The sequence below is a fragment of the Rhinolophus ferrumequinum genome, chromosome 2, assembly GCF_004115265.2.
Source record: "Rhinolophus ferrumequinum isolate MPI-CBG mRhiFer1 chromosome 2, mRhiFer1_v1.p, whole genome shotgun sequence".
NCBI classification, from domain to species: domain Eukaryota; kingdom Metazoa; phylum Chordata; class Mammalia; order Chiroptera; family Rhinolophidae; genus Rhinolophus; species Rhinolophus ferrumequinum.
Genome location: NC_046285.1, coordinates 1,346,257 through 1,367,404, shown reverse-complemented (window position 1 = coordinate 1,367,404; position 21,148 = coordinate 1,346,257). Strand labels below are relative to the sequence as shown.

Genomic DNA, 21,148 nt, shown 5'->3' with positions numbered 1-21,148 from the left:
ATCGTTCAGTGGCATCTCCATCCATTCAAGGACTCCAGCTGGCGTGAGTCACTGTTTACTCCTCTCTTCTCTCTCTCCCCCTCCACCTCTCCACTGGATCGTTCCAAGTTCTATCAGTGCTGCTTGTGCCCTATGCCCAGAGTCCTCCATCTTTCCTGCACTCCACTTCTACTTTAGTTGTTTCTGTTTGACTGCTGTGTAACAAGGTGACCCCCGAACATAGTGGCATAAAACAAGCATTTCATTATACTCACAGTTATGGGGCCCAGGAATTTGGACGGGGCACATGAGGATGACTGCAAAAGCCACTGTCCACAGTGCCTCAGCTAGGAAGACTCAAAGACAGGGACGGCTGGGTGGTTGGGGGCTGGGACTATCTGGTGGCTCCTTAGCCCACTTGTCTGGCACCTGGGCCCAGGTAACTCCAATGCTGAACTCAACTGGGACTGTGAACTAGAACACTTACATGTGACCTCTAAATAGTCCTGAGCTTCCTCACAGCATGGCAGCCTCCAGACTGCTTCCAGCGTGGCTCAGGGACCCAACAGGAGTGTTCCAGCCAAGGCAGAAGCTGCATTGCCTCTTATCACATAGCCTTGGAAGTCTTGCAGCATCACTACGGTCATACCTTATTGGTTGAAGCCCTCACAAACCCATCCAGATTCAAACAGAAAGAGCCCTGGAGGCATGTCAAATAATTTTGTGGCCATGTTTTAGAACTGCCACGTGAACCGAAATCCCCAGTCTCATACCTGGACTGGTGGGTGGTCTGCTCACTGGTCTGCCTGGCTCCACTTTGTTCAGCCCTACCTATCTGCTAGTGGATTCGCCACCGAACACCCAAGTCAGATGAATCACCCTTTCTTCCTCTCCCTCCAATGTCTTCCCACCAAAGTTTTCACTGAAATCTAAGCTCCTTGACATGCCCACACAGCTCTTTGGGACCTGTGTACCTCCTTCCGCCCACCTCCACAGTCTTCCTTCTTTTCCTTCAACACAGGCCCATATCCCTTTGTGGGACATTTCACTGCTGCCTTTCCTGAAATGCCAGCCCCCCCAAATCCAGTGTCCTTCAGATCTCTGCTGGAATGTCACCTCCTTGGAATAAACCCTCCAGCACCCAATGTTGTCTTGCCCATAACTCTCTTTTATCATCTTCATTTGCCCCTGGGATGTCTGGAATTATGCATGTGTTTATTTCTGGACTGTCTCCCTCACAAGCTCCAAGAGAGAAAGGACACTTGTCTTTCTTGTTCCTTGTTGTAGCCATGGTTCCCCACCATGGTGCCACCCCCCGCCCCCCACAGACATGTGTGGAATGTGAATGAAATGCATGAACGGTAGGTAGCTTTCAGGAAACGAGTGCATGGTTTAAAACAGCAATTCTGAAGGACAGGCAGGCTTGGCCTGGGAGGGTGGGGGGGCGAACGAGAGTCAGGCACGCCTTGTTTCCAATCTAGCTCTGCCACTCACTAGCTGGTGACTTTGGGAAAACACTTTCGCGTCCCAGAGCCTTAATTTCTTCAGCTAAAACTTGAGTCTAACAGCCCCTAAGTCACTGGACTGGGGTGTATGTCATAGGAAGGGTTCAGCACCTATAGCTAGCCAGGGCGCTGTCCCCTGTAGAGAGAGGCCGAGCTGCACCACCCAGTGCGCCCGCCAGGTGTCGCCGTAAGCGCGCGCGGAGTGGTCCGCTGCACCCTGCGCTCTTGGCTGGCTCCGCAACTCCACGTCTTGGATCCTTGTGGGGCATCCAGGCCTCAACCTTACTCCGACTGTCCGCTAGGAGCCGGATTCGTGGCTGCCCCACCTGGGCAATCACCTACTGTCCCCACTTGAATAGAACGGGTGAGGGAGGAATATTGCTGAGCCAGTTATCCCCGCTCTGCCAGTAGACCTAAGGAAGGGGGCGCTGTCCTCCAGAGCGGGTCTCGGAAGCCGGGGGAAGGCGAAACCAGGGTACGACCTAACACCCCTCCGCCAGTTCCAAGCCCGGCCACTCGAAGGAGATGGGAAAGCAAGGCCAGGGCGCAGCGGTTCTTGGCCGAGCTCTGATTCCCTCCAACTCGAGGGCAGTCCTTGGGCGTCCACTCTCCCCGAAACTTGCGCGTTAGCGACGGGTCCCCTCACTCGGTTCCGCGCCCCGGAGCCGGGAGGGGGCGCCGCGGGAGCGCGTGGGGCAAGGCGCGAGCGCGCGCCGGGAGCAGGCGGCCGGGTCCCGCGGGCGCGGGGGCGCGGGGCGGGCGCTCTGGGGAGGCGGGCGGGGGAGGGACAGGAGAAAGGAGGGAGGGAGGGGCGGGGGCGGGTGGCTACAGCGCCCCCGCACTCCCCGCACCTTGCACATTTGCACCGGCAGCTAGCGCGGAGCCCGGCGTCGCCCCGCGAGGCGCTCGCTCCTCCCTCCCTCCTCCCGCTCCTTGGCTCCCGCGCTCCCGGCGAGGCTCAGGCACCTAGCGCGCGGACGGGCGCACAGACAGACGGCCCTGGGGACGCCTCGGCCCGCGCCTCCCGGGCAGGCTATGTTGATTGCCCTACCGGGGCCGGCCCGCGGGATCAGCACAGCTCGGCCCGCGACCCCGGCGGCCAGCGGGGACTATGAACCGGAAAGCGCGGCGCTGCCTAGGCCACCTCTTTCTCAGCCTGGGCATGGTCTACCTCCGGATCGGGTAAGGGCCGCTCGCAGCCCCTGCACGCGTGGCCCGGCAAAGTTGGCGTGGCCCGGGGAAAGGTTGTGCCGTTCGCGAGCCGCCGTAGGCCACCAACTTCCGTGGCCCCTCAGAGAAGCCGGGTGGGCACCATGCGGGAGCGGTGGGCGCACAAAGGCTCCTCACAGGCGGGCATCCCAGGGCCGCGCACAGCTCGAGAGGTATGGGCAAGGGGACCGGCCACCCTGAAACGTAGGAGTCTGGAAGCCCCCAGAACCGGAGACAGCCCGTGGGGACGCTCCACCTTGGGGGACTCAGAAGAGGGCTAGCTGCTGCAAAGGGTCAGCTAATCCCAGGAGCCCTTCAGACCCGGGCAGCGGAACAACAGGTCCAGCAGGAAAACCGAACCCGAAGGCGGTCCCACACCGCTCCCAGGGAGCGTAGCCCCCAGAACCCGAGAGGAACTATGTACACAGAGGCGCGGGCACAGCCGCTTCTAGAGAGACAGGGCAATCCCGGGGTGGCAGGCGGGGCCGGTCAGTGCAACAGGGAACAGGTACCCAGAGGGAAGGACGTGCGCTGGCAAAAAGCACAAACTGCTCCTCTGAGCCCTGGCACCACCCGATTTCCAAGGACCCTCAGGCTCCCAGAGCCCTTTCGTAGGCCGAGGGGACAGCGCCTACCAGCCGCAACAAATACACACAAAGGTAGGACGAGAGCTGGTTTGAGACACCCAGGGAGACTAGCTCGCAGAGCCAGTGCCGGAGAGAGGCGGGACACCACGCCCCCTAAAACTGGGCGCCGGAGTCCGCCGACTCGCGGGTAGAGCAGCCCTCACCGCTTCAGCAGTGCGTTTCTGCGGAGGTGGGGCCTGGGGCGGTGCTCTGGCTGGAAGGTGGGAGGGGGTGACTCGGGACGCGTCTTGGAGTTGCATTTGCACCACCAGTCACCCTTTGTACTTAGGAGATAATGCGTGTGAAGCAAGGAGGGATGGGGGTGAGGGGGCTTTAGGGATTGAGAGAGGTTCTGGCACTAATGGGCCACCTTGGCAGGTTGCATACAACCTGCTCCCCCACCCCCAGCAGGGAACCTCCCCACCGCTCTCCTTGGGGAGGGGGCGGGATGCGGGAGCTGCAGCGAGAGGGTGTGTGTGGCAGGTCCTTTGTGTTTTGTCACCGCCACTCCTCCCCTTTGCCTACCCCGCGTCTCTAGAGCGGGGATTTCGCACGTTGACCCGCAGTAGCAGCAAGCAGGTGCGCACAGAGCGAACTAGGAGGCCCGCCAGCCCGGACCGCGGGCGGAGAGGCGGCTGCGCGGCTAGCGTGCTGCCTGCCGGTGTGTTTTAAGTGTTATTGATTCGTCCGTGTCTGGATGGTTTTTCTTTATTCCCTTGCTTTAATCTTCACCTTGGCTCGCGCCCCCTCCGCCCTGCGCTCATCCAGCATCCAGGAAGCCTGTCGGGCCGATTGGCGCTGGCCGCTTGCGGCTTTATCTCCTTTTTAATTAGAAACGGGGCGGAGGGACCTGGGAGGGGAGAGAAAGGGAAAACAACAGAAAATAACCTCCCCGGGCTGCCCCGCCCGCTCGACCTCCCGCCGGCGCCAAGACCTCATTGGCCCCGCGGGGGCCCAGCTGCCCAGAGGGAGGGCGCCAGGGAGGGCGCCGTCCTGCGATCCAGCGGCTGCCCTTTGGGGCGGGGCGAGATCCAGGTCGGAAGGATTTTCGGGACGGTTTGGGGCCAGGCCCTAATGCCCCCTGAGCCTCAGGTTGTCCATCTGTAAAATGGGCATGAGGGGTAAAGTTCCCAAGAGGCCTTCTAGTTCTCCAGATGTGACTGGTTCCTCCATGCGCAGGACTGATGTAAGGGCATGTGTGGCATTCTTATTTTATTTGGATAGTTCAAGTGATGCAAGCACCAGCACCTTGTTACAATCAGATCCAATAACAACAACAACAACAACAACAACAATAATATCAACAACAGTGCCTCCTAAGCACTTTCCATGTTTTAACACGTTTAATTTTCACAGCAAGCCTATGAGGTGAGGAGTAATTACCAATATCCTGATTTTAGCGATGAGAAAAACTGAAGTACAGAGAGGAAATGTAACTTGCCGGAGGTCACACAGCTAGTAGATGAAGGAAACTTAGTTGGCACTCTAGGCCTGCTGACCTATTAGATGCTAGACTATTGTTCCTATAAATTTTTGACCCTAATATAGCGTTATACTGTCTGCAGGTTTAGGAGTTTCCTGGTGGTCAGATAGGGGTTCAATGTTCTTCCTGACTTGTGACCAGAACCTCCACTTGACTTAATCTTTCTATGCCATCTGTTCCTCAAACATTTCAAATATTCTAGCTCTATGCTAGACTCTCTTTTAATGGCTGGGATGAATGACCGACAGCTCTCCCCAGGCTCCTGTTTCAAATCTATCACCTGCTAGCCTCCATGTGTCAATCTCTGTGAGCCTCAGTTTTCAGATATGTGAAATGGATATGGTAGAAAGTACTCATGGGCTGTTTGTTACAGGCCCCGCCATATTGCCTTGGTACATAGAAGGGATGCTGTAGAAGTTCACTGATGCAGTCAATGCATATGTCGGGGGCAGGTGCTCACTCTAAGTGACATTTTTGAAGCTCTACAGTCCATTCATTCAGTAGCCATTTAGTGAACCAGTAGACAGCCTTCCTGCCCTCAAAGAGCTCTAATGAGAAAGGCAATAAGTAAGTGAGCACACAAATTAAAGACAAAACATACAGTAAGATATTTCAGAGGACCGTGAGTAATCAAGAGTATAAGTAAATAAAACAGATTGTAATGGAAAGTTAGCAGGAGTGGGGTGGGGAGACAGGTAGCCCTTGAGGTCGCATGAATGATGACAAGAAGCCAAGCGTGTGAAGCTCAGGAGGTGAGAGAGCTTCCAGGAAGAGGGACCAGCAAGAACAAAGGGCCTGAGGCAGGAAGAGGGCTGATGTGAGGCAGGAACAGAGTGAAAGAGAACAGGAATGGTCAGTTGTGTGCTTGGAAAGGCATAGCATCACCTCATCTCTGGTGCTATTGACACAGGGGAGGGAACGTCACTTTAAAAAAAAATCCCAATTTCAGAACAATTTCCCAGCCCTGAGTCCAGGATGGAAAGCATGAGGCACACAGCCCAGTGGCTGACCGTGGTCCTTGATAAGGGGAAGCTCTTCTTATAACCAAAGTGAGACATCTGGGGTTAGGTCTTCTCTTTCAAAGTACTCTTGATGACGGTTAAAGGAAGCTCCTGACAAGTGGGCCGTCTTCGTGGAAAGGAACGGCTACCCGCATCATCCTGGTTCCCGCATCATCCTGGTTCCCGTGGGAGACTGTCTGGTGTTACCTTGATAGTAGGAGATGGCTCCACCCTCAGGCCAGACACCCTGTCCTTACCTTGTACCTCCCCCATCTCCTCCCCTCAGCCCCACCCCATCCATCAGTCCATCAGCAAGTTTGGTCCGCTCCATCTGCAGCTACCCCATCACTGCCGCCAAGGCCAAGCCACCACCACCTTTTGCCTGCCCACCCTCCCTGTTCCTGTCCTGATATCCCCAGTCCTCTCCCATGGGACTGGAGAATGGGATCCTGTCAGTATTGTGCTTACAGCCCTTCAGTGCTTCCTGACCACCTGAGACAATTCCAGCCCTGAACCATCCCCTCTCCCCAGACTGTCCTCCTTCCCAGACTCTGGTTCTGCTTCAGCTTCTGTGGGTTCTTTCTGTTCCTTGGCAACCCCAAGCTGGTTACCTTCCCAGGGCTTTGCATTTTCTGTTCCCTCTGCCCAGAATACTCTTCCCCAGACCTTTCCACTGTTGGTTCTTGACCAATCAGGTCTCTGCTTCACTGTCACGTCCTCAGGGAGGCCCTCCTTGACCACCCCAGCTAGTTGCCATCACAGCAGCCTTCTTTACTCTTTTCACAGTGTGCATCACTGTCTGAAATGGCCTACTGTATTCCTCTGTGACATGTGCATTGTCCCCTTGCTAGCCTTCCTCACCTGCTAGCTTCCATGTCTCAATCTCCATGAGCCTCAGTTTTCAGATATGCAAAATGGTTATGGTGAGTCCTGCCCAACAGGGCTGTTTAGCTCCTTGAGGACAGGGCCCATCATAGTGCCTGGCAACTGATAGGTGTCCAGTGTGTGTCTACGCAGTGAGTAACTCTTGCCAGGATAGTCGTGAGTGTCCTCTAGGCCAGTCGTGTCCAGAGAGGGATACACATACTCCATCGGCATGCAGGGAGAGAATACTTAGAGCTTCTATCAACAATTTCCGTTTAAAGATTTTGGGGGAATCACTCATACATACATACCTGAGCATATATAACAGGTGCGAACAGTTGTGTTTTAATGGACATCTTTCCAAGATAACTGTTTCATGAAACTTCGAAGTTTCCCTTGCTTGCCTTTGTGGTTTTACCACATAGAGATGATTCTAAACAATACCGGGTTTCATTTTGCATGATTTTAAACTTCATCTCAATGGAATCCGACTATCACTACAACGGCAACTTGCTTAGTCCACTCAACATTGATGTTTGTGACAAACATCTTTTTTTGTATCTAAAAAGGAAACCCAGCCTCACTAAGGCCTTACTATTGTATATACACACTGCACAAATACCAATGTAAAATCACGAATGAATAAGCAGGGGTTGGGGGTGCAGTATCAGAAAAGTTGGGAGACCCCTGCTGGGAGATTCTGGGTGAGGTGGCCAGGCTGCATACCCAGCAGGGCCTGGAGGCCGTGCCCCCAGCTCGCTGGCCTAATGCTCGGTCTCTCTGTGTCCCCTGCTCCAGCGGCTTCTCCTCGGTGGTAGCTCTGGGCGCGAGCATCATCTGTAACAAGATCCCAGGCCTGGCTCCCAGACAGCGGGCGATCTGCCAGAGCCGGCCGGACGCCATCATCGCCATAGGAGAAGGCTCGCAAATGGGCCTGGACGAGTGTCAGTTTCAGTTCCGCAATGGCCGCTGGAACTGCTCGGCGCTGGGGGAGCGCACCGTCTTCGGGAAGGAGCTCAAAGTGGGTATGTGCTCACCCAGACACTGCAGAAAGGGTCTGACAGGCTGTGGGGAGACCAGAATACCCTGAGGAGCCCTCTGGGACAGCCTTCCTGCCCCATGGTAGAATGCCTCCCCACATGGGAACCTGAAGGTGCCACAACTTGAATTCAGATCTCCTAATGAGGGTCGGTTCTCTGGTTTGAATCCAGACCACCCCGACGATTTATGGCAAAGTTGAAAACCAGTGGCCAAAATATTAAGTGGCTGATACAGCACTTATGTTGTTTTTTCAACTGAAGCCCCAGATTTAAAATTAGCTGTTTTACCTAACAATATGAATTTCTGGCTCCTTTTGAAAAATTGCCTTACACATGGACCCACATAATTATAATGGGCTCGAGCTGAGAACACAGCTTCCGTTAGGTGGAGCAGCTCTATCATGGCCACTGTCCCCACCACTCCCTGTTACCCACCCTATATCCACCCTTGTATGACTTGCCTGGCTACCACGGGCATTTGAATTTCCAACACCTGTTTTGTAGGAATTGTGTGTTGCTCGGACATGCATGCACACACGTACACAGACATGCACAGAGTGTCGGGCCACACACTTGGTTTTCAAAGCAATTATGAGAAAAGCCTGGTGGAAGGGGTTGGTCGCTGGGAGGCCCTGATCAGGATGGGGAAGGCTGGGGTGTGTGTCTTGCTTGTGTGTGTCTGGACTGGGGGGCCAGGAACACTGCAGGCTTGCCTTGAGCTGTGAACAGCCCTGAAAGTCAGATTGGCCTCAGGTTTCTTTACGCTGGAGTGGCTCACCTGGCCTGCTCACCTGCTCAAAGGGCACCCCCGAGTTCTCTCTCTCCTTCAGCCCCAACATCAGCAAATCCAATGGTAGTGGAAAAGATCCACCTAAAACCCAGTCACAGCTTCGTGCCCTCACTTCCTCCGCCTTGGGTCACACAGCTAGCATATATGGGCTCCCCATCGCCCTGCTGCCTCATGGCCTTCCTGCAGACCTCCAGCAGGCAGGGTCATCCTTTGTAAATGGAAATCATACCATGTCACTTCCCTACTTGAAACCTTGGGGTCAGAATGAAATCCCAGGTGTGGATCAGGCACTGTTGACCTCTGCCCCCATCTGCTCTCGTCTTCCCCTCCCCATTGCCCACCCAGCCTCATCCTGTTTCCCAAACACAGCACGACGGGTCCTGCTCTTGGGCTACAGCACCAAGAGTTTCTTCCACCTCAGATCCTTTCCCACAGCCCATACCCCAAGCCTCTGTGCACGTGGCTCCCTCCCAGCGTCCAGGTGTCCCACAGCCTCCCAGCCTCCCTGCTCACCTGTCTGAAGTCCCCCTGGCCACAAAGCCCTATCCCCTCAGCCATGCACGTGGCACTGTCTGCATCTGTTTCTCACCCGTGGAGAATGCCGACTCCGTGGGGCCAGAGCTCTCCTGCCACATTCACCCTTGAATGGTTTCTTCCCCCTTCGTCTTGGAAGGAGGAACAGCATCCTCTCGGTCCTGCAGCAGTCTTGTTTTCCCACCATCTTCTGTAGCCGCCATCTTACCCCTGAGGGGACCCTGAGGATCGGGGTTTGGGGTGAGGCTGGCGGGGGGCATGGTGGCCTCCTCCTGCAGGGCCCCTCTCCACACGCACACCCTTTCTGGCATCTTTGTGGTGTAGGTTTTGCCTTGTACCCCCTGCCCTTCTTCCCACTCTTTCCAACATCAGGGCTTGCTTTTCAGGTGGAGAACCAAGGCCTAGAAAGACGGGGACTGCCCCAGCTCACACTCCGAGGTGGCACTCTCATTTAGGTCACTGAAATCACCATCTTGTGAGCCTTCCCTTGTCATCACCTGTGGTTTTTCTGCCTTCTCTAGCTCACATCCTGCTCCCCATTTCTGAGGGCCAGGCCTGGGCTCTGGCGTTATTTCCATGATGAGGAAATTGAGGCTCAAAAGGGACCCACCCAAGGTCAACAGAAGTAAGTGGCAGGGTCTTCCAGCACAGCTTGCAGTCTTGGGACAGCCAGCCCATTGGTGGCACCGTGACAGGGCCTGCCGGGATGCAGTGGAAGGCCATGGTGCAGGGCCTCTGCTGTCCAGCAGAACCACCGCCTCACTTCCCCAGGACAGCCACAGCTGTACAACTGAGGGATCCATGGCAGGCCAAGGTGGGGGAATGCTGTCAGGATGCACTGCCAGTACGTATATATGGGAGGAGCAGAGGCCTGAGGCAAGGAGCACTCTTCAAGAGGAGGGCTTGGGGAGGCAGGGTGGCCTCAGAGGGTTCAAACAAAGAGAGGAGTCCTAGAAAACCCATGGGACAGTGACACCGGGGCCTGGAAGAGAAGGGGAACCACAGTGTGGTCAATCTGAACAGTCTGGATTTCTAGGTGGTGGGAGCAACTGGAGAATTTTGAGCATAGGCATGACTGCCAAAGTAAGGTCGCATTTTATAAAAGAGCCACGATTCAATTACTTTTGGCCCACAAAAATGACAACATCGTATGAGTCAACCAAATAGGAATTCTGGAAGAGTCCTGGTACAGAATTCATTCGTTCATTATGCCATGCATTGATTCACTCATGCATATACCAAATACTTAGTATGTGCCCACTGTGGCTGGAGGTGGCTGCTGCAAACTGTTGTCAGGGAAGACCTTTGGATTGATGAGGGCGGTGAGCCCCAGGTATACCTGGGGGAAGAGCATGCCAGGCAAAGGGAACGGCACATGCAAAGGCCTTGAGGCAGGAACATATTTGTTGTTTTGAGGAACAGTGAGGAGGCTGGGTTAGCTGGAGAACAGCAAAAGAGGGGAAAGAGGAAGTCTGAGAGGTCAGAGAAGGAACCAGGAGCTAGACACTGCAATGTCTGTGAAGCCAAGTCAGGGGGATGGGTTTTCCTTCAGTGAATGGAAAACAAGGGAGTGACAGGATCCAACTTCAGACTTAGTAGCATTGCTCTGGCTGCTGAGAATGGAATGAACTGCAGAGGGGCAAGGGTGGGAGTTAGGAGTCTGGTACCGTTCTCTAGGTAGGAGGTGACATTGGCTGTGGACACATGAGTGGAGATCTGCTTTGGAAGTGAGCTGCCAGGATGGAGGGAGACGAAGTCCTAAAGGCCACTTAGGAAGGAGTTATCCTTCTAAGGTGGTGGTAGTGGGAGCAGAGGAAGATGAGGTCAAGATGGGAACGGCATCCCCACAAGTCTGAGAAGTCACTTCCCTTCTGAGCCTTGGTTTCGTCGTGTACAAATAGGTATCCTGCTCAAGGATACCAAGAAGCAAGTCTCAAATTTAGAGTTTCTGGGCTCTTCATCAGTGATCTCACTCCATGGGGTTGCTTCTTTCTGGGAATGACCAGCCAACAAGGGCTGCTTTGTAGCGTGAGGGATCAGGAGTGTAGTCTTTGACTTTGGGAGCTCTGGCCATCAAATTCACACTTGGACAGCAGGACACATCATTTGCCTTTGAAGAGACTTCCCAGAAGCTCCACCCCATGCTTCTGTTTATATCTCATTGGCTAGAACTTAGTCACATGACCATACCTAGCTGCAAGGGAAGCTGGGAAGGATAGTCTTTTATTCAGAGCAGCTATGAGACCAGCTAAGGATCTGTGACTGAGGAGGAAGAGGAGCACTGGTATGGGGTGGGCTGTATTCCCTGGCAGAGGCTCTCCATCCTATGGTGAGACCTGAAGACTCGCCTTCCACCACTTCCACAACCTCCACTCCAGTCCACCATTCTGCCTTTGTTTCATGGTTCTGTCCCCCCTTCTGAGTGTTCCTGATTCTATTGCATAGATCTGAGGAGGAGGCCGTGGGCAGGCCCTCTTAGATGCTAGAAACGGAAGCCCAGTTAAAGCCACCCCAGGAGAAAAGACTTTCCCTGGCAGCAACTGCGGAAGGTTCACTCTGACCGGATCAGCTGACAGGGCTTGACTTCTGGTTGTGTGTCCATCCCAACCCAATCTCAGAGGCCAAGGGCAGCAGTGCTTTTGTGGGCCAAGCCTGGGAGCCCCACCCAGACAATTTCTCATGGGAGAGGGACTGCTCAGGACTCTGTTAGCGAGCTCAGGCTGCTGTAATAAAGTGCCACAGGCTGCGCAGCTTAGACATTCATCCTCTCGCAGTTCCGAAGGCGGCAAGGCCAAGGCCAAGGGGCTGGCAGCTTTGGTTTCTTCTGAGGTCTCTTTCCTTGGCTTGCAGATGGTCGCCTTCTTACTGTGTCCTCACAAGGTCTTTCCTCTGTGCACATGCCTTTAATATCTCTGTGTCCTAATTGCCTCTCCTTATAAGGACACTAGGCTGCATTAGGGTCGCCCTAATGGTCTCATTTTAACTTAATCACCCCTTTAAAGGTCAAACATCCAGATACACTCACATTCTGAGTTCCACATGAATTGTGTGGGGAAGGGGATACAATTCGATCCCTAACAATGAGCCACCAGATTGCAGCCTGGGGAAGGCGTATGGGGCGTGGTGGGTGCTCAGGGCTGAGACTCCAATGTGGGAGGAGTGGACTGGACAGTGAGATGGCCCTTGACCTGGGTCTTGAAGAGTGGGAAGAATTTCGTTGGTCAGTGAATGGGACCCCAGGCAGAGGGAACAGTGGCAAAGACATGGATGTTTGATGGCTAAGGGGGTGGTGAAGAGGAGTCTGCAGCCTCAGGGGACAGGGGTGAGTGGCCTCAGGTGAAATGACAGGCTGGCTATTCAAAGGTCTTAAAATGCCAGGGATTATTTGGGCGTGGTGTGTGGCCCCTATCAGCTTTATCAATTGCTACCCAGTGTGGCCCTTGGGGACTTAAGAAGGCCTTCAGCCCCCTCCAGGTTTTTCCTTTTCTTAAATAGTACACTGAACCCTGCCTTGAATCTACCACCTTACAGAGCGAGGGTGGGTAATTTACACCCACCCCTGTGAGGGTCCCTTGTGCTCCCCTTGCCTCTCCCTCCCAGGCCACACTTTCTCTCTCCTGGTTCTTGGGGTTCCCATTCTTTGCTTGTTTATGTTTAATTTATCATATAAATACATTCCTTGGAAGTCAAATATTTGTATTTAATTTTATGAAGAAAGGCTTCACACTATATGAAATCTTTTGTGGTTTACTTTTTCACTCACTGGTAATAAAGCTTATTTATGCTCCTTGTAGCTGTTGTTGATTCACTTTGGCTGTAGTGAGTAGATGCCAGTCTGTGCACCCATGCTTTGGGTTGCGGGGTCCGCGTTGTCTCTGACATCTGCCATCCCTAACAGCGCCACCACCGTCCTGGCACACGTCTCCGGCGCCCCTGTGCATGCATTCCCCTGGGGTATGTACAGAGGAGTGGAATTGCTGGTCACAGGGTGTGAATGTCACCTGATTGCCAAGCACCGCTCCACCAGCAAGCAGAGTTGATACACGGCTTCTCCGGCACTTGGGATTGCCCAGACTTCTTCATTTTTGCCTCGGGGATGGCTGTGAAGTACTTTTTTTCTGTCATCTTGATTTGCACTTCCCTGAAAAGTGATGCAGTTGAAAATTTTTTTCTACATGTACTGGCTGTGCATGTTTACTCTTCTGTGAGCTGCCCGTTCACACTTTTGCCCATTTTTCCGTGAGGTTGTGTGTTCGCCCCTCAGTTTTGGCCATCGTGGTGGTATTGTGTCCTGGCGCAGGGAGCGGAGTGAGGGAGGCTGGGCTGTGAGGGGCTTCCCTCTCCTGTCCTTCACATTTACACTGAGGACCAGTAGGGGCCAGTGGCTGAGAGAGCTCTCCCTCATATATCACCTTGTTTGGTCTCGAACCCCCCTGAAAGGAGGCCTGTCTGCCTCCATCTCAGGCTCAGAGCAAGGTGGAGGCTGACCAAAGTCACGTGGCTGTTTTGTGGCAGGACTGAGATCAGTAGTAGTTCACTGTTGCTGGGAGATTCTTCTGTGTGTGTGAGCCTGCCAGGTTTGAGATTTTCAAGGCTGCTGTGAACTTGAGAACCTTGCCTTGTTGCTGGGTTGTGGGGCAGCCAAGCGAGCACTGGCATCAAAGTCACAGAGCCAGGATTCCATCCCAGCCCCACCCCTACCTTGCTGGTGACTCTGAGTAGTACTGCACCTTTCTGAGTTCAGTCTGGCCATCTGCAGAATGGGGGCGCCACACGGACCACCTTGCCAGGTGGCAGCAGTGTTCTTCAGGGTGTAAGACCTTGGCGTCAGAGGATGTCCCTTTGCCCCTCCCTGGAGGCCTGCATGCTCATCTCAGATGAAGATGAGCTTCAGAAATTGGAGATGCATGCTCTAGATTTTATTCTTGTTGCAACAGAATGCGGAGATGGAGAGTAGAATGGGGAGAAGCTATTGGTCCAATTACTAATCTAAGCTCACCTTTTGGACTCTACCTATAAAATCTATCCCCCAGCCTGTCCACATCTCACGACCTACACCACCCCATCCTGGTTCAAACCTCCATCTTGAGAGAGTCGTTGCCCAGACAGCTAAGTCAGCCTCCTAATGCACCTCTTCCCCACAACCCGCACAGCCATCCAGCAAAACATCTTCTCCGTGTTGCTCTGATCGTGGCGGCCCCCGTGTAAAACCTTACTGAGATTTCCTATTGCTCTGGGAACAAAATACTGACAGGCCCCTTACAGCCTCAGTGACCTGCCTGCCAACCCCATCTCCACCCCAGCTTCTCTGGCCTTCTTCCGACCCTCAAGCATTCAAAAGTCTTTCCCACCTCAGCGCCTTTCCCCTGGCTGTTCCCTCTCCTTCTGTTGTTCCCTTCTGGGCTCCCGTGTCACCCCACCCTAGAGACGCCTTCATGACGCCCACAGAGTGTAGACTGCCCGTACGTATTCACCCCTCACCTTGCTGTGCTTTCTTCGTGTCACTTTACTACTCCAGGGCCTATTCCCAATTTATTTGCTTATAGCGCTGTGTAACGGTTCAGCCCTGAAGCCACCTGCTCAGTTCTTTTCCCAGCCAAGGACTTTGACCAAAAGGCAATAATATCAGTGCCTATCTCATAAGTGTGGAAGGAGGAGATTACGTATTCCCCGTGAGACACTCAAAGCCATGCCTGGCAGACAGCACATGCTCCACAAATCATAGTTGTGCTGTTGTTATCGTCTGTCTCCTGAGCCAGAAGGCAGCTTCATGAGGAAGCAGTGCCTGGCACATGAGGGCATGGTCACCATGGGCTCAGTGGATGTGACGACAGGCCCTGGCTACATTCTTTCTGGACCAGGAGGAAGAGCAGAAGGGTGACAGGGAGAAGCTGCTAACAGCAGGTAACCTGCCCACGCCCACACTATGCAGTCTCTGCTCAAACACCCCTCCTCCAGAGGCCTTCCTTGGCCTCGTGGCCTGAGACAGCCGCCCAGCAGGTCCCTCTGCGCATACTTGCCACTTGCACAAGTGACTTCGCTGACTTTTGTAATGGTGTGTCCAACAGCAATCTTCTTCCTCAGCACGGGGAAGTCCTTGGAGCCCGGGCCTGTCTATCATGTTCTCCCAACACCCCCAACTCCTGGCACATAGTAGGTGCTCAGGAAACACATGGAGAAATGCATGATTCCCAGGCAGGCCAGCAACTCTCTGCCCCAATATGCCAACCGTTGTTCTGAGCCCGTGAGGACCAGGCCCATATCTTGTTTACCTTTTGACTCCCAGGTCTGGGTGGCACTTCATACACAGGAAACACTCTTTCCTCTCTGTTGTGTGAGCAAATGCTTTTCATTTCTGACTCGAAATACAAGATTGAACATTCGTTCCTGCACGTTTTCACGTTTATACATTTTCGCCCAGCATTCTGTTAGCTCTCTGCATTGGCTTCAGAAGGGATAAAAATGGTGACTAAGTCGAGGCCTGGGGCAGACCCCTCCCCACAGCATGACTCCGAGGACTGTCCCCAGGCCCTGTGCAGCAGAAGGCTAGTCTCTACTTCTGTCCCATCCCCACCAGCTTCTCTGTGGAAAATGGAGGGAAGGGGCATTCCTGGGGTGATAAATTTTAGAACTCAGAACACTGTACTCCCTGTTCAAGACACCCAGAATCCCCACACGCATAGTAAAGGTTCTTACAAGTCCTGCAGATGACAGAAGTTTGAGCAGGCTTCCGCTGGACAGTCCGCTGTTCTCTCCCCTTAGACTTGGCGACCTTCTGGTGGAGCTGCTCTTCAGAGGCATCCACACCAGGAAGCACTGCTCTGTAGACCCTCACAGGTTGACTGTGCACGCGGCGTGGGTTTTGTACTAACCAGGAATCCTCCAAAGTACGTTCACTCACACCCACGTCCAGCATCTTCCTGCAAGGGCACAGCACAGGCACTGCGGAGCTTCTGATGTTGATGTGGATGGTGAGATGTAATTCTAGTGAACGTTACCTTTGAAAGTCCCTTAGGTCAGACACAGAATTCAGAATACCTGGTTTTCTATACAAGTACAGTATAGATGTTATACCTGTGGACTCACGTGTATAATGACATACAGTAATGCACAGTATACAATGAGGAGTACCTATCCAAAATACACGTGTGGTATTTTTTGAGTTCTTTTCTTTCTTTTTTATACTCTACATATAACTGAGATATATATGGTATTTGTCTTTCTCTGTCTGATTTATTTCACTTAGCATAATGTTCTCTAGGTCCATCTGTGTTGTAGCAGATGGCAGGATTTCATTCTTTTTTTATGACTGAGTGATATTCCATTGCACATATACACCACAATTTCTTTATTCATTCATCCTTCAATGGACACTTAGGTTGTTTCCATGTCTTGGCTATTGTAAATAATGCTCCACTGAACATAGGGCTGCATACCTCTTTGAGATAGTGATTTTGTTTTCTCAGATAAATACCCAGAAGTGGAATTACTGAATCATAAGGTAGTTCTATTTTAATTTTTTGAGGACTCCCCATACTCTTTTCCATAGTGGCTGCACCAATTTACATCCCCACATATACAGTATTTTAATCTATTTTTCCCTTGGTTCATTTTCTTGAATTCATATAAATTAAATGTTCATGGGATCACATACTATGTCCCCCACCCCATGTGTCCACCATTTATTCATTTATCTGTCCCGCAAATATTTACTAGAATCTTCTGAGTGGCAAACAGCTGATGAATGGGCCACAGGCTCTGCCCTCAAGGAACTCACTGGCAGGGACAGACAGCCAAGTCGGGGCTGAAATGTGCTCCGGGGGTCTCGTAGAGGCCCTGAGTAGATGAGCAGGTGGACTATAGCATGGAAGGCAGGGGTCACCTGAGAGGGGCTGGCCACACCTGGGAGAGGAAGGGTGTGGCAGGGAGGAGCAGCCAAGAACAGCTTTCAGGTGTGATCCAACTGGGGGGCAGGGATTCCGAGATGGAGGCACCCCGGACTGCAGGGCAGGGTGTGGGGTAGGGAAGGACGAAATCCTCAGGGTTTTATGTTCCCGACTCATGGGTTGCCTAGGAGCAGAACTAGTAGAAGAGTTTCTCACCTGTCTCAGGGGAGAGATAGGACATGGGAAGATAATCAAATTCTTAGCACATATAGAAATCTGCTATGTCTCCAGCATTATTGTCAACAAAGAAATGGTGATTTCCTGACGTGTGCTCCTGGGGACAGCTGCATTCTTTTCCAAATACTCATGACCTCCTGTTTGGTACTTCCCTGCCAGAATTTTTCCAGGGATGGGCACAGATGACCTAGGATTCAGGCCCTGGGCCCCACCTCCTCTGCCTACAGACTGGGTAACTTTGGTGCATTTCTGGGCTTCTGCTCCTGACACATTTGTCAGCACTTCTCCTCCTGAATAGTCACTTCAGCAGCCCCCTTCTCTCTCCCTGGGGTGACCAGCTGGGCCGAGGGGCCCTCATCTGGGAATCCATGCGCCTTGCACAAATGGCACAGCACCTTCTGCGGCTGTGAGAGTGGATGTAACAAACACACGTCTGGTGAGCTAATGACTTCTTGGAGGGATGTGTTGGAAGACCTTTCCAATGAGAGAGACAGACGCAAGGGGTGGCCAGCTCCACTTTCTCGCTGCCATTTCCTAACAAGACGCCATCTTGCCTGAGCAAAGACCTTTTCTTTCCCTATTCTTCTCTAGAACACAGCTAACAAAGAACTTTTTGTCTCATTTGCATTTTTTGCCAACACTCAATTCATCCTGGGTTTTATCTCTCCTGACACTATTTTTGAGATGAGTCTTTTGTTGCAATGTTTTCGTTCTAGCTTTCGTATGGTAGACAAATAGACATACACACACACACACACACACACACGCTTTCACACCCATCATCATTCATTCATTCAAATGTTGAGGCTTCCTAGATAAATAATCCAGGTCACCACAGCATAGTGGGAAGAGACTGATAATTCAATTCCACACAAATTAAGGATGGCTAAGGTGCTGGGCCACAAGCAGAGGAAGGGACTATCACCAAGTCCCTTCAGCAGGACACTGGAGCTGCGTGCATCTTGACGGGTGTGGTTAACCAATAATGCCTCTAATCGGAGCTACTGCTCGTGGATCCCCTAGCAGGTGTTGTGTGGGCCTGTCATGTGCCTTGGGCAGAGACTGATAATTCAGTTTGACACAAAATAAGAATGGGAGGAGAAGGCATTTCCAGGCCAAGGGAACACAGTGTGCAGAGGTATGGAGACAGGAGGGAGCAGGTGCCAGGAGGTCAGCAGTGTGCTCCGCCCAGCAGTGTGGTGGCGAGAGAGACCCTTGGATGGAACCGAGACAGGAGAGAAGGGTGGAGGCGGGGGCCTGCACAGGTCCCGTCTCTGTGTGCCTGCTGCCTTAGCCAGGCTCAGCCCAAACACCTACTCTCTGCTCCCTCCGTTCTTCCAATTGTTCATGGAGAGGCCCCCTGGTTTCCCTGGATGGAGACAGCCAAGCGTGGCATTCTGAGCCCAGGAGGGCTGTGAACTGCCATGCTACAAGGCTGGCAAAAGCAGCCTTTTTCCATCTGTATGTTTTCCAAATCATCATATATTTCAGCTTGTGTCACTGCAGATTGCTCACTCTCTGACCCATTGGCTTTAAATAGAAAAAGAAAAAAAATACAATGCACTTTGTGGTTTCCAGTAAGATACCGTAAATACACCCAGATAATATTCCGGTGCAGACCATTTACAGTGGCCGCACAGGGCGGTGGAATGGAATCTTTCGGGCAGGCTTGGCCACCAGTGTATTTCCTCTGTACCCGCTGGGATCGTTATACAGCTGGAATGTGTGGAGGGCGTCAGCCAGGCTCCCCATTTGCATCTCAGTGATAACACCATGCTTTACTGGGCACCTTCTAGAAGCCTGGGGGTTTCTGAATCTTCATGGTAACATGGAGGGGCCCTCCTGGCAGTTCCCATTTTACAGATGGGGAAGCTGAGGCTTCCACGGGGTTCCATGCTGGAGACCCTAGTTCATATGCCCCTGGTCTCTCTGAGTCACTAGAGACTTTGGGCAAATCTCCTGGCCTCTGTGAACCTGTCATTCCAGGAACTATGGGCTTCAGTCTGTGGCTCTGCGAGTCCATTCTCTGATTCCAGGGACATTTGGTGGGGGTTGGTAGGGCCTGCCACTGCCCTGTATAGCTTCAGCTCCCCATTTCTCCTGGCTCGCCTGTTCCCAGCACCCGCTACACCCATGTCAGGGCCATCACACAGCCCTCGCCCCCTACAGAGAGCCTCATGGCTGGCTTCTCTCGCCCCCTGCTCTCGTCACCGTCCTGTTCTACGTTTTACAGAGTCCTCAGCTGCCACTGAGTGATTTGACCTCACCATCTGTCCCCCATAAAGGCAAGGCCTGTCTAAATCCCTCCTGTCAGTTTCCCCAGCCCCCAGCATGGTGCCTGGCACATAGTAGGTGCTTAAGAAATACCTGTAGAGTGAAGGAAGAGGGCACATGGCTCAGCCAAGGGGAGGGCTGGGTTTCATGGAGGTTCTTCCTCTGCTCGTTAGCAGGAGGGAGAGGTGGATGGTCAGGGCAGAGGTGGGGTGAGCCTGTTCCTGGAGGGTGCATGGTTAGCAATGGCCAAGCCCAGTGTCCGCTGCTCACTGGCCCCACGTGGATGACCCAGGAAAGAGCCTGGGCCGGGGTCTGTAGGACTGGAGTATGTATCATGGCCCTGAGGCAAAGAGTAGCTCAGATGCTGGAGCCAGGCTAAACAGGTTTGAATCCTTGGCAGCTTACATCACCTATCTAGGGCTCAATTTCCACATCTGTAAAATGGATATAATAACAGTCCACACCTCATAGGATTGTTGCAGGATTGAATTGATCCATACTGAGATTTGAGAACAGAGCCTGGCAAGTAGTAAGCAAATTTCTGACTTTGTTATGCTTATTGTGAACTATGTGCCATTGGGTATATCATCTCACTCACCCATTTCTGCAGCAATTGAACGTCTTAGAACCATCTTTGCAGATATCTCATCAGAGACAAATGAGATGGCATTCAGGAAATCACCCAACTGGAGGGGCATCCCCAGGCTAAGGAAGGGGTCCTTTTTGAAGCACTGAGCATGACCAGGGTCCGGGGGAGTCCCCTGGAGCTGTTGACAGCATGTGACCTCCAAGTCTGCATCCTGACTGCCTGGGCGAGCCACATCTCTGAGCCTCAGTTTCCCCACTGACAAAAGAAGGAATTGTTAGTCATTGGGGTGGGTGAAGGAGTCATAGATGGCTGGGATTCAGTGTGGCCTCCCACCATGAGAGTCTGAGATTTTAAGATTACGGGATCATTTTCCACTTTCTTTTTGCCATCAAACCATGTTCTCAGTTTAACAAGCGTAGCTCATCTGAGTTGAATGGGTCTTATAAATTATTTATTGACAAGTCTGAACTGATAACTGAGTGGCATCTCTTGACAGAAATAAAGGTATTTTGATAAGAGTCGATGCCTTAGGCAAAGGAAGAGTGAGCTTTCAGACACAGCAAGGAGCCAGGAAAAGAGGTAGGGTGGGACTTAGGAAGGATGCTGCCGCTTGGGCCTAGAATCCCATTCTGGCCCGTTTCTAAGTGGGTCGCCTCAGTAAATCCCATTACTTCCCAGGGCTTCAGTTTTCTCACCTGTCAAATTGTGAAGGATGGTGTCTAACCAATGGAGCTGTTGTGAAATGCCACACAGATAGCCAAATGTGGGTCTGGTTCATCAGAGGTGCTCGACAAGGGTTATTTTCTTTCCACCCTTCTCCCCACTCAAAAACAAAAACAAAACCCTAAGTGCCTGCCTAACTCTGTGCTGACTCCCTGGGGGAAGTTGTGCTGAGGGCTGGAGTTCATCACAGCTCCTCTCGGACCTCAACTGGTTGTTCTCTTTAGGAACAGGTGAGCGTACTTTCCAAAGCGCCAGCACAGAAGCACCACATAAAAGTCACATGGTTCTTGGCCACTGTTGGGAGCTTGCATTCATTCATTCATTCATTCAAAAAATATTTACTGAGTGCCCACTACTTGCCAGGCCCTGGGGACACAACAGGAAACATGACAAAGTGCTCGCCTTCAA

The 21,148-nt window shown here is 52.6% G+C and overlaps 1 protein-coding gene across 1 annotated transcript in view; it reads left to right on the top strand.

The window, feature by feature from the left end:
- The first annotated feature begins 2,401 nt into the window (after positions 1–2,401).
- The window catches only part of WNT7A (Wnt family member 7A), a 62,010-nt gene continuing 43,263 nt past the window's right edge, over positions 2,402–21,148 (top strand). The window contains exons 1-2 of the mRNA XM_033132915.1: positions 2,402–2,666; positions 7,466–7,692. Of these exons, the coding sequence (XP_032988806.1) occupies positions 2,596–2,666; positions 7,466–7,692 (298 nt within the window). The 5' untranslated portion in view covers positions 2,402–2,595. The remainder of the gene's footprint in view (positions 2,667–7,465; positions 7,693–21,148) is intronic.